Source organism: Arvicola amphibius, chromosome 7 (assembly GCF_903992535.2).
Source record: "Arvicola amphibius chromosome 7, mArvAmp1.2, whole genome shotgun sequence".
Taxonomy (NCBI): Eukaryota; Metazoa; Chordata; class Mammalia; order Rodentia; family Cricetidae; genus Arvicola; species Arvicola amphibius.
The window spans coordinates 70447705-70460306 of record NC_052053.1 but is presented as its reverse complement, the minus strand read 5'-3'; the positions used below and the strand labels follow the sequence as shown (position 1 = coordinate 70460306).

The window sequence follows — 12602 nt, the reverse complement described above, 5'->3', positions numbered from 1 at the left end:
GTGCTTGTGTATAGAAAAATTGGAAAATAGAGAACAAAAAAGCCAGGAAAACATCGCCTATAAATCCTAGTGCTTACTGCTAACCATCATAGTCTCCCTCCCTCCCTCCCTCCCTCCCTCCCTCCCTCCCTCTTTGCTTCCATCTGTCCATCCATCCTAAATGGGGAAGGAATTGAAGGATTCACACCTTTCACTAGATTTACACTGACCTTGAGTTTGCCCTTGGTCACTTCAGGTCTGTGAGCAGAGGGGAGCTCTGTTCTTGTTCCGTACCTTGGACCTGTCCCCAGATACTATAGAGACTTTTACAGTTCTGCCTGCTCCTGACCAGATGGAAGGAAAAATACCCAGTCCATCTAGAGTCTTCTGGGAAGTGACGTTCTCAGCTCCCTCCTGTCTCTGCCTTTTCTAGTCTCTCAAAGTGGATTTGAGGTTCTGTCGTTTCTTGTGTGTGCTTTGCCACACAGTGCATCTAGATGGTGGAGTCTGCCTTTGAAATGAGAGCCACCTTGACTTGTAGTCAATGTTTTGGACTTGCTGGAGCACCTAAGAGTTTGTTTTTGTAACTACTGATCATCTATTTGGGGAGGAAATGTTACAAAGGGACAAGAAACACTTGCTATATTATAATAATCAAAACCTTTCTTTGTAAAAGTTACAGAATAGTAACTTAAAGGAATTTTGAAAGTGGTTTTGTTTGTTTGTTTTGTTTTTGAAACAAGGTTTCTCTGTGTACCTCTGGCTGTCCTGGAGCTCACTCTGTAAACAGGGTGCCCTACAGACCTCAAACTCAGAGATCCACCTGCCTCTGCCTTGCCAGGGCTGGGATTAAAGGCGTGTTCCACCACCACCCAGCTTGAAAGTGTTTTTTTCTCCATATATTAATAATACATAATAATGGGCTTATGATGGCATTTTCTTTTTAAAGGTTTATTTTCATGTGACTGTGTGCATGTATGTGCACATGTATGCAGGTGCTATTGGAGGTAAAAGCAAGTATCAGATTCCCCTAGAGCTGAAGTTACAGGTGGTTGTGAACCTCCAGGTGTGGGTGCAGGGAAAGGCCGTGGGAAAGAAGCACGTTTAACTGCTTTCCTCACTCCAGCTGTGTCATCGTGACATTTCCTATGTATTCATGTGTTTTGATGTTTTCACCCTTTTTCTCTCTGTTGTGCTTTGCACACTTGCTCATCCCTTTCCACTTCCCAGTAAGTTTCATTAGGATGGCTTAGGAGAGCATGGATGTCTTGCCAGTGGCTGCACTACTAGCTGCTTAATGTGTAGAAATTCACAGAGCTGGCTAGGGCGCCATGAGCCCTTCCCCCTTCCATGAGACAGGAGTTAGTGAGTCAGGTCTTGTGGAGATATTATGCAGGTAACTATAGCTACTATGAGTTGAAGACTGAAACCACTAGGTTTTGGAGATGGCGGAGCTGGTAAAGGCCCTTGCCACCAAGCCTGAGACCCACAGAGTGGAAGGAGAGAACCTGTTCTCACAAGTTGTCCTTTGACCCGCCATTTGTGAGCATGCGCACACATGCACACTTTTATTTTTTCTTTTAAAATGTTGGGCATGGAGAGATGGCTTAGTGGCTAACAGCACTTGTTGCTCTTCTAGAAGGCCCAAATTTGGCTTCCATGGGTACCCTCAGAGAGATACATACATACAATTAATAAAAATAAAGATAAATCTTTAAAGAAACAAAGTTTGGAGGTGGGCCAGTGGTGGAGTATGCCCTTTTCTGGTTTTGCTGCTTTTTTTTTTAATTGATGGAAAGAAATGAGCAACAGTTACCTACAATTATCTACTTCTTAAAGTTTCAATTTTGGTAAAAATGACATCTAATCCTTTCTTGGTGGTTTTGAAATACCCATTTCTTTACTTCTGCGGGAGAGCTTCAGCCCTCTCCAGTTATCTTTATGTTGCCTTTTTAAAAAACTGATCTTGTGGGTTTTTTGTTTTTGTTTTTGTTTTTTTTGCTTGTCATGCTGGTACAAGTAAGAAAAATAAAAATGAAATGCCTCAGAAAGCTTCAGTTCAGATTTATTTGTCATGGACACTTGGATGTGGCTGCAGATTTCTTTCTTTTTCCCTTCTAACTAGTCCGGAGGGCCTGGAGGGCCTGGAGACCCCTTCTACTGCAGTGGACATGATGCCCTTTTCTTATGTAGTGCGCTTCTCCTTGAGTTACTCTCTGTGTTAGAAGAGGGGTGAGCTCTGGCTCAGTGCTCCAAGGGTTCATACAGACTTCTGAGTCTGCAGCTCTACACCTGACCCTTGACCTGGACACCGCAGTGTTCTGTTGTGCTTTGGCCAGGAGTTGGGTTGGGTTTTGTTATTTTTCACAGAAGTGGTTTTAGAAATGGGCTCTGAGTCTTTTGGAAGCTGGCTCTTTCATGGAGAGCTCTGTGGTCACCATAGTGAGTATGACAGCATAGCCTTGCTGTGCTCCCTCTGGGTAGATTTTTCCAGAATCCTACACTTTACCTTGCTGGACCATCTTCCTCAGAAACCCTGGGATGTCACAGGTTTGTAGCTCTCCATCTGCTTGACTTCTCTGCTCATTTTCTCTGGCCGCAGACCCACCATCCCAGCTGTCTCTGGGCTGAACTTAGGCTCTTAGGAACTTCATGCTCCTCTCATCGTCCCCACTCACACTCACTGTCAACAGACACACCTGACTTACCACTGGCTAGGTTGGAGACCAGTGACCTCCTGACCTCGTCTCCATTTGACCTTCTGTTCTTTCTGCTAGGAATTCCTCCTTGTTCTAGACCTGTGATGCCCTTGTCTGCAGTAGCACTGTCAAGGAAAATGCAGAGAGAGCTGCAGGTGTGCACTCACATTTTCAAAGGATGGAAATCGGGCGAAATTAATTTTAGGAATACACTGTATTTTATCTCATACATTCAGATATTTCATTATACAATATTAAAACTAGGAATAAGATCTTTGACAATCTTTTTCCATATCACACCCATAGAATCCAGTGTATATTCTACATTTATAACACATTTCCCTTGAGGCAAGCCACATGGAAGGGACAGTATTGGCTTCTACAGCCTGGCCCCTATCCTAGGACCTCACAGCCTTGTGTCTCAGTTCACAGTTGTGTTCCAGGTGCTCCAGCCTTTCCTAGTCCCCCGACTGCTCTGTGAGAGCCTTGACCCTTTTGCCCCTGCCTCACCCCCACCCACCCTACGCACATAGAGCATGACTTGAGGACTAGGACTTTGTAGGGTATCTTGCTGGTTAGATGAGGGTCTGCTCCAGTGAGAACTCAAACAACAAAGGGATCCGCCACCTACACTGGTTCTTAACATGATTCTATTGGGTTTTTTGTTTCTTTGTTTTTGTTTTATTTTTTAAATCAGACATTTTCTAAAATAAAAATAACCTTTTTGGCTGGGCTGTGTTAAAAAAAAACAGTTTTTGAGACAGTCTTGCCATATCCTCCTAGCTGTACTGGTGCTCCCTATGCAGCCTAGCCACGATGCCCACCTTCTGTGTAATTTTTATTCTTATATTTATTGAGTAAAATGTTCCAGATGTTTCTGTTTCTTTATTTGAAAGATAGATGTAGGACACTTTTGTTCTTTGTTACACTCAAACTAGTAACAACCTAGAACAATTGAAGTCAGGTAGCCGCTGGTCAAGGAGTTGTATTTCCCACTTGCTGTGTGGTCTGCTTCAGGGAAACTTGGCTAGTGGGCGTGGCTGGCTGGTCTCAGACCTTCAGGTCTTCAGGACAGGAGATAGCTACCCATTTCGCAGCCACTCTCAGTAGCACACTGCTACTTCTACAGGGTCTGGAGCTCCTGCATCTGTTCCCTTGGCTACTCCTGTGTCTCCCCAGCACACGGTGTGCTGGCCTCACTTTGTGCCCAGCTAACTCTCACATATTAAGGGGCTTTTCTTAGCTGTCCTCTTAGACTGAAATTGCCAAGACATGCCATTCCCAGCACTTTGTTTTCCTTTCCTGGATAATTTTTTCTGCACAGCATTTACCTCACTACATTTGCCATGTATAAAGGGATGGCAGTTTTAATCAATGCCTTATAAATAAATGTCTGACATGTGGTATCCATTCAGTGTTGACTGAGTAAATGAATGGGCGTGACTTCAGACAAGTTTGAAGACCTCTGAACTTTTCTGTCTCTTCATAGGCCATACCTTCTGATAGGGAAAATAGGCACTGGTGGGAGCATAAATTGTTATAGTCTCAATAGGAAGCAATCTGGCTGTACTTCTAGAAAGCTTGTAAAGCTTATACCGCTTTGATCTGTACATAGTACTCACACTTGTGAAAACTGCCCTGGCTCAAGGTCATTCACACTACATCAATACCGAACAGTCGGGGGCTTGTGATTGAGTGCTTTGTAATTTCAGAGAAGAATGAGGATGCACAGGTTGTTGCATCGTTGAAAGGGAAACAGAGGTGAGAGTTGATATATTTGTGTTCTGTTCGGCAGTTGTGTAAGCAAACATTTTGGGTAGATGAGCTAATCCTAGTGACTGGGGCAGCAGGTCCCGAGCCCAGGAAAGGAGTCCAAGCGAGGCTTTCTGCCTGTGTTCATGCACATGAATTATGGGTGCTCAGACTTGTGGAGTGTTTGGAGCACTAGGGGGTGGATGAAAAGCCTCTTGCCAACACCTGGCACCCAGAAATAGATCCTCGGGTCGGAAGTGAGGCTTGTCCTCCCCTGACTCAGATGTGCTCCCTTGGATTTGGTCTGTCATTGCTACACTGGTGTGCCCAGTCCCCAGGGACAACAGTAAGGCCTGCATACAGTGGGTTGTTAGAGGTTTTCTCTGTCAGCTATATCCACAGATTGGCCTAGGATGGTTGGAGTGCACATTTTAGTGAGTAAAACTTTCTACACTGCATCTGCTCACCGCTGTCTGCACCTCCCCATCACATAACAGCACTTCCTTTCTTACCAGAATTATACTTTCTGAGTTCCTGTGGAATTTTTCTGTTGTACTTTTTTAAAATTTGTAGGTAAAAATTTACACCTAGTCATACTGCGAGAAGCTTTAAATTTCCACATGAATGGAGTAATAGTGATTGGAGAAAACTAGGCTAGGGTCAGGACAGTAGTCTGACTTTAAATCTAAATTACATGTGCAAACCCACCTGGCATAGTCATGGCCCTGGACTCAGAGTGAGTGAGTGTGGAGCAACCTGGCCTGGTGGACAGTTAGCCGTGAGCCTTCATGGTCATGTAGCTGGAGGTCTCTTAATTTCTGCACCCTTCTAACACCTTTCTTCCCCCATAGGCTAGGATCTAGCTATGAAGATTATCTGACCCCTGGTTAAGAATCTCATAATTTATGACATTATGAAATAGTCTAATGGAAATCCTGCAGAGCAGTGCTGGGTGTTTAGGCAGCTGACATTAACATAAGGCAGGTGCCATTGATAGACAGGTCACCAAGCAGGAACTGAAAACGTTGACTGTGTTATCAAGGGCAGTACTTATTGGCTAAGATGCCTGTCATGCTATTCTGTGCCAGTAAGCAGTGATAGCTCATGCTCCTTGCTCAGACTCGACAACCTGGAACCCCAGGTCTCGTACTGTGGGCACTCCGGCTCCTGTTTTTCCCAGCAGTCATTTGTTACAACCCATTCCTTCTGAGGTCTTATTTTTATGCAGTGAGCTCACATGATTCAATTTCTTTTCTGTCCTGTTGTTTATTATTACTGTTGTTGTACCTAGTGCTATATATGAAAACCCAGGTCCTCATGCACATTGCACCCCAGCTTCCATTCTTTTAAAAGTCACATTAGTTCATTTCTGTCCTCTTCTGTAAAGGAAACAGCACACATTGCTGATGCATGGTCACCAAACCAATTAGGCAGATGGCTGGAGTTCAGGTCCATACTAGTGTGCCCTGATGACTCTCTGAGATTCATGTTGGGGAACCCCAACCAGTGAGGTAAAATGGTAGCCCTTAAGCCCTTGGCACTGTCCCAGTAGAGAGTAAAGAAGTAACAGAGAATACCTGGCAGGTATTCCAGGGAGTTCCAGGCTGGATTGGGGACTTCTGGTGAGCTCTGTAGCCTGTGGAGGGGTCTGTGCTCTGATGATCCTATAGCAGGGTCTGCACAATGAAGGGTACCCTCTGTACATCTGAGTGGCATTTGTGTCTGCTTCTGTTTGGTTGCATTTAAAGGGGCAGCTAGGTCAGTGGAGCAGAGATGAGCATGAAATAGATTGACAGCGGTGGAGCACAGGCTCCCGAGCCAACCTCCACCTTCAGCGAGAATCTGGGAGATGTGGGTTAACATACTCACAGGCCAGCCTATGGAGTGAGGAAAGACACAGTGAGTCCAGGCTGTATCCTGTCTAGGAAATGTGTTTTCAAGTCCTGTGTTCTGCTGGTCACAGGCTGCAGATGATTCCCTATCCTGGAGCAGCCACAGAAGGGGCCAATGTAGTTAGCCTATGGCTTGAAGTAACAAAGGCAAAGAAAGCTATGAGGACAGAAACTTGTCCTGTGAATCCTTGTAGAAGGGATGTGACTACCGAAACATTGAATTATTTCTACTGTAAGGGCCAAAGGCTGTCCCACACCAGTGTGCCTGGGGCCTGGCACAGAATAGGCTCTCAGCAGATACTTATCCAGTGATTGATACCCTCAGTAAAAGACAGGGTCCTGACACCCAAATGCAATTCTAGAATGGCCACATGTTCTTCACTGGCCTGGCTGACACAGGATAAAATGGAGTGCCTGAATGGACTCTTGCCTTCTTGCCGAGAAGCAGGCAAGCTTTTTTTTGGTTTTGTTTTTGTTTGTTTGTTTGTTTGTTTCTGGAAAGTAGACCGTAACTTCTCCATTGTGATAACTTGTTCTCCTTTGTCTTCACAGAGACTAATAGACAAGTCACGCGTAACCTGTGTCAAATGGGTTCCTGGTTCGGAAAGCCTTTTCCTAGTAGCCCATTCAAGTGGGAACATGTACTTATATAATGTGGAGCACACTTGTGGCACCACAGCCCCCCACTACCAGCTTCTGAAGCAGGGAGAGAGCTTTGCCGTGCACACTTGCAAGAGCAAATCCACGAGGAACCCTCTCCTTAAGTGGACGGTGGGCGAGGGGGCCCTCAACGAGTTTGCTTTCTCCCCAGATGGCAAGTTCTTAGCATGTGTGAGCCAGGACGGGTTTCTGCGTGTGTTCAACTTTGACTCAGTGGAGCTGCACGGTACAATGAAAAGCTACTTTGGGGGCTTGCTTTGTGTGTGCTGGAGCCCAGATGGCAAATACATTGTGACAGGTGGAGAGGACGACTTGGTGACAGTCTGGTCCTTTCTAGACTGCCGAGTAATAGCTAGAGGCCATGGGCACAAATCCTGGGTCAGTGTTGTAGCATTTGATCCCTATACTACTAGCGTAGAAGAAAGTGACCCTATGGAGTTTAGTGGCAGTGACGAGGACTTCCAGGACCTTCTTCATTTTGGCAGAGATCGAGCAAACAGTACTCAGTCTAGGCTGTCCAAACGGAACTCTACAGACAGCCGCCCTGTAAGTGTTACCTATCGGTTTGGTTCAGTGGGTCAGGATACACAACTGTGTTTATGGGACCTTACAGAAGACATCCTTTTCCCTCACCAACCCCTCTCAAGAGCAAGGACACATACAAATGTCATGAATGCCACCAGTCCACCTGCTGGAAGCAATGGGAACAGTGTCACTACACCTGGAAACTCTGTGCCCCCTCCATTGCCACGGTCCAATAGCCTTCCACATTCAGCAGTCTCCAATGCTGGTAGCAAAAGCAGCGTCATGGACGGGGCCATTGCCTCTGGTGTCAGCAAGTTTGCAACTCTGTCGCTGCACGACCGGAAGGAGAGACACCATGAAAAAGACCATAAACGAAATCATAGTATGGGACACATTTCCAGCAAGAGCAGTGACAAACTGAATCTAGTTACTAAAGCCAAAACGGACCCAGCTAAAACTCTGGGAACATCCCTGTGTCCTCGGATGGAAGATGTTCCTTTGTTAGAGCCGCTGATCTGTAAAAAGATAGCTCATGAAAGACTGACTGTATTGGTTTTTCTTGAAGACTGTATAGTCACTGCTTGTCAGGAGGGATTTATTTGCACATGGGCAAGGCCTGGTAAAGTGGTAAGTTTTAACCCTTAATGCTGCACCAGATCTAGAACTTGACTAGGTAGCGATTTTTTTTCTTGTGGGAGGGGTGGGATGTACAATGAATGTGAATGACACTTCTTAATGTAAATCTAAATGCATCAGAGCCATAATTTTGGATACTGCATGCCATGTAATTCTGAATCATTTGATAATCCACCTTAGAGCATTTAAAAATATATAATCAGACTAATTGCCAGCCAAGCCAGTCATCCCTCTGGGTATATAGAGTCCCAAAGTTAGCATTCCTGTATCAGACTATTCCGGTTATAGGGAAATCATGACAGTGTGGAGAAATGATGACATTAAAATGCTAACGTCGAAATTTATGCTTTAACTGGGATATTTCTGCGTAACTCCTCAACTAGATTGTTGTGCACCTGGTCAGTGTATGTTCAGTACAGATGGCCGTTAATTATCACTTATGGTCCAACTTTTTATCTTAAATCATAAAATGTTTAGGAATCTATGAAATTTAACTTAGGAACAAAGCGTTCATCAGGGTTGATTGATATTATTTTTACATTGTCTGGCAATCCACAGAAAGAAAAGAGCCTTAATTTTTAAAACCCATTTTAGTCATTTTATGACAATTAAAATTGTTTAATAAACATCGTTTTTCAAAGAAGCAGTTTGTAGAACTCTGATTGCAATTTTGCCCTAAACTCCCCACATGTCCAGAGCCTGGAGTTAGGATGCTGGGCCAAGGACACCAGCCGCATCAGCTGAGATTTGTATGTTAGATGTGCATTGCTTGTGTTTTTCCCAACAGGGAAAAGGAGGTTCTGTCTGTTTTGCTGGGGGGAGCTTTATTTTAGGGTCAGGAAGGTGTGGCTGGAAGTCAAGGGCAGGCTTCTCAGTTCTGCTTTGTGTGGACTGTTAGGATAGCTTCTGACACGGCATTGGGGAGGGGGTCAGTTCCCCCACAGGGAAAGCACAAAACACCCACCCCCTTTGTGTTCTTGAATGGCAGCTGTGAGTCCAGGAGGACTCTGGGAGACAGATGCTGGTGCAGGACCCTACCCTTGGAGCCCTGTGTCCTGTGTCCCCTCAGGAGCAGTGCTGTGTGGCTTGCCCCTGCAGCAGGAAAGTGGTGGGGATTGCAGTTTGCTTCCAGCTCCTTAGGTCCTGCTCAGCTGTTCAAGAATATTTTTTAATCTCTAGTTGTTACAGGTTTACTGGAGATTTTCCAGTTCTTTGAGCTGGGTATTTTGTGTCAGAATGATAGTTATTTTATTTGTTAATTTGGAATATTTATTATTATTTCTGTCTGGTACCCCTTTGTCATTAACTGTAGCAGGAGTGACCATTTGTATTGCCCTGAGTAGTGGGTGTGACTCAGTAGCAAAGATGTGGCAGCTTTCATGTCCGCAGTGTCGAGACTCTGGTAGACAGGAGCCGTCCACCTGGCTTCTCTCTCCAGAAACTAGACCAGACCCAGGCCCCTTCCCATGCTCCTACTTGTTCATGGCTAGACCAGCGCCCCCATCCCTGTCCTGTTCCTCCTGTTTAATGTGACAGCCACTGAGACTGTCATGATGATGCCCGTGCCATGACGGCAGCTTCCAGGATGTCTCACCTGTATGCCAAGACATTGCTGCGTCCCTGAGCAGGTGCGCATGTCCCATCTGCCTTGGGAATATACTCCTTAGTTCTTAGGGTTAACTGATCTGAGGGAGCAAAGACCGCCACCATGAAGACTGAACTTCAGAGGTCAAATTGGGCTGCCAGGTGGGCAGATTAGAAATGAACACTCGATGTGCAGTTTCTGAAATTCATTTTCAAATGCTTCTGAGGCATTGAGTATGCAGTTTCCAAATTCAGGACTTTGTATTTGGCCCAAATAGAGTGGCCAATCATAGGTAAGTAATATTTATGATGAAGATATGCTGATCTCTCAGTTGTGAGGCTATCTGCTGGCAAGGGAGCCATCACATGTGTGCTTGTGAACCCAGCACAGATAATGGGCACTTAGGGATCTGCCCTGGGAGCATGCCTAGCCCCATCTGCTGGGACGCTGAGAGGGCCACCAAAGAGTCACTTGCTGTTGGGCATCGGGAGAGCAGAACAAGAGGAGGATACACTGTTTCCTTTAAAGGGGGAATGAAAACAGGCCTCAGCTATATTGCCTGATAGAGGCCTGTGAATTCTTTTCTGCATCCCTATGATAATGTCACAGTTTGTGATTTGGGGTTTGGTCACAGTCTCTTCCAATTTCTGCTGCTAAGTATAGTATCCGTTAATGTCTATTCTGGAAACCCTGTTTGGGGCCCTCTGCTGTGTCTCTTAATCTCCTGGGCTTCCCTGCCCTGTTCTGGAACTGGTAAGAGTCCAGGGTCAACTGTCTTAGCTGCATGATCTAGCCCAGGCTGGCCCCTGCATGCAGGGTAATGCTGCCCCAGGCCCACTCTGCCCCCCTGACTGATTCCTGCCCCCCTTTCTTTGACAGCCGGCAGAGCAGTTCTGCAGGCAGGAGGACAGAGTGCAAGGTGTTCTCCAAGACCAGAACTAAAGGTGCGGCAGCTCCAGAAGAGGGCGCTGGAGGGCGGGGGCTCCTTCCTCCTGGTGCCCTGCAAACAGAGGTGGTGGGTGTCATGGGGTTGTGTCATGATGGTTTCTGATCTCCAAAGAATGATGCATAGGGAGGGCTACCCTGCTTCCACAATAGTCACCCAGAGAAATTTGGGGAGCATGTTTGTAGTTTTCTCACCAAACTTTGAGCATCCTCAGCAAAACTTCCCTGTTTCTCAGTTGAGCAGTCTATTTTTTAAGTAATTTTTTAAAAAAGATTTATTTATTATGTATACAGTGTTCTGTCTGCATGTATGCCTGTAGGCCAGAAGAGGGTGCCAGATCTCATTACAGATGGTTATGAGTCATTATGTACTTGGTGGGAATTGAACTCAGGGGTCCTCTGGAAGAGCAGCCAGGGCCCTTAACCTCTGAGCCATCTCTCCAGCCCTGTGTTGAGCATTTTCATGAACAAGAATGTCTCTGGTAGCTAGCCCCCGGAATAAAAGAGCTTTTGGCAAGAGGGTCTTACAGGCAGGAGTCGAGTCCCCATGGTGTTGCCCCACGAGGGCCTCGCTGTACAGGTAGAGCCTGCTGTCTGTCATGCTAGCCCACCGCGGCCGCCAGCTGTACTGTAGCAGTAGTGAATCAGCCCCAGCCTGGTCCCACTTTACTCTTCTGTGCGTGCCCTGCTGGGGACTGAGCCAAGGGACTCGACCCCTGCCATGCTGGCGCTGCACTTCTGAGCCACAGCCCGGCCCTTTGAGAGGCTTGGAAGTTGTGCCTTCTTTGAAAAGCAAATGTCCCTGAGAGATTGGTTGACGCCTGCAGCCAGTTACTTAAAGCTCCAGGGGTAAAGAGCTTTAAGGTTGTCTGCTATGCTGATTGAGTTTAGTAGTGCTTTGAGAGCCACTTAGGTCAGGATGAAAAGTGAATGTTTTTAGAAAAGCCCACATTCTGAAATCAGGTGTGACAAGGGCTATAAAACTTGGCAGTTTCTGTGGGGTATGTACATATCCCACCCCAGGATGTCCCCTCTGGCCTTTGTCTTAAAACACCCAGGGCCATTTCTCCACATCCACATTCTGAATTTTTAATAAATTTAACATGCTGAAGTTGTGCTAAAATGAGTGAGCCTGCCTTAGCACAATGTGTGTCCCTGTCTGTAAGGTCCTCTCACTTCTCGCTGGAGGGAGATATTTTCTTTGTTGAGCAAGCTCAAAGTGTGAGGAGGAACAAGACACAGGACACGTAGGGCCAGAAAAAGGTCCTGTGGAAACCCCAATGCCACCACCAGTCTATCTGACCACTTGAGAAAAAAACTAGGACCAGCGTTTAGTGGTGGCGTTCCAGTGACTGATGTTGGAATGCAGGCTGTGCTGTGGGCAGTTATGGCTCTAGGTTCAGAGCCAGTCGCACCATTGAGGCTTGTCCTCTGTTGAGGTCCCATCCCTCACCATGCAGCCTCCGTGCACTTTTCCACGTAGGCCTGGTCCTGAATTTGAAGGTTGGAGTTTGGTTTCTAAGGCTGAACATCCGGGGATGCATGGGGGAGCCCCACACCCACCAGGCCATTTCTGTCCAGAGCGTGCTGTCTACTTGGGCTGACGACCACCACGAGCTGGCTTAGGTTAACAAGGTGCTCATCAAAGTGCTGTGCAGTGTCCCAGGGGGAGGACGGCAGTGCGGCATTAGTGAAGCCTGCGGCTCTCTGTGGAGAAGCACTTGTATGCAACCGTTACCTTGAGACGCAGATCCCCAGTTCAACTGTAAGAACATGCTCTTCTGGTGGAGCGGTGTCACACGACGCAGAACTGTTCATTCCTGCTGCAGCTGTTCCATTGTCTTTGTGTCATGGCTCAGTTTCTGACTCCTGAGTTAAAAGTGTGAAAGTCCTGCATTTTAACTTGTGTGTACTTGGCTTTTAAAGATT

The 12602-nt window shown here is 46.3% G+C and overlaps 1 protein-coding gene across 9 annotated transcripts in view; it reads left to right on the top strand.

The window, feature by feature from the left end:
• The window catches only part of Wdr20 (WD repeat domain 20), a 65899-nt gene that overhangs the window by 47653 nt on the left and 5644 nt on the right, over positions 1-12602 (top strand). For 4 of the 9 annotated variants that reach the window (XM_038335977.1, XM_038335975.1, XM_038335979.1 and 1 more), the window contains 2 exons: positions 6875-8134; positions 10608-10672. The exons of 2 other annotated variants lie outside the window; for them this stretch is intronic. In XM_038335977.1, coding sequence (XP_038191905.1) covers positions 6875-8134; positions 10608-10670 — 1323 coding nt within the window. In that variant the 3' untranslated portion in view covers positions 10671-10672. Of the gene's footprint in view, positions 1-6874; positions 8135-10607; positions 10673-12602 lie in introns of those variants that run through there. 3 more of the 9 variants (XM_038335978.1, XM_038335976.1, XM_038335983.1) reach the window with 2 other exon arrangements.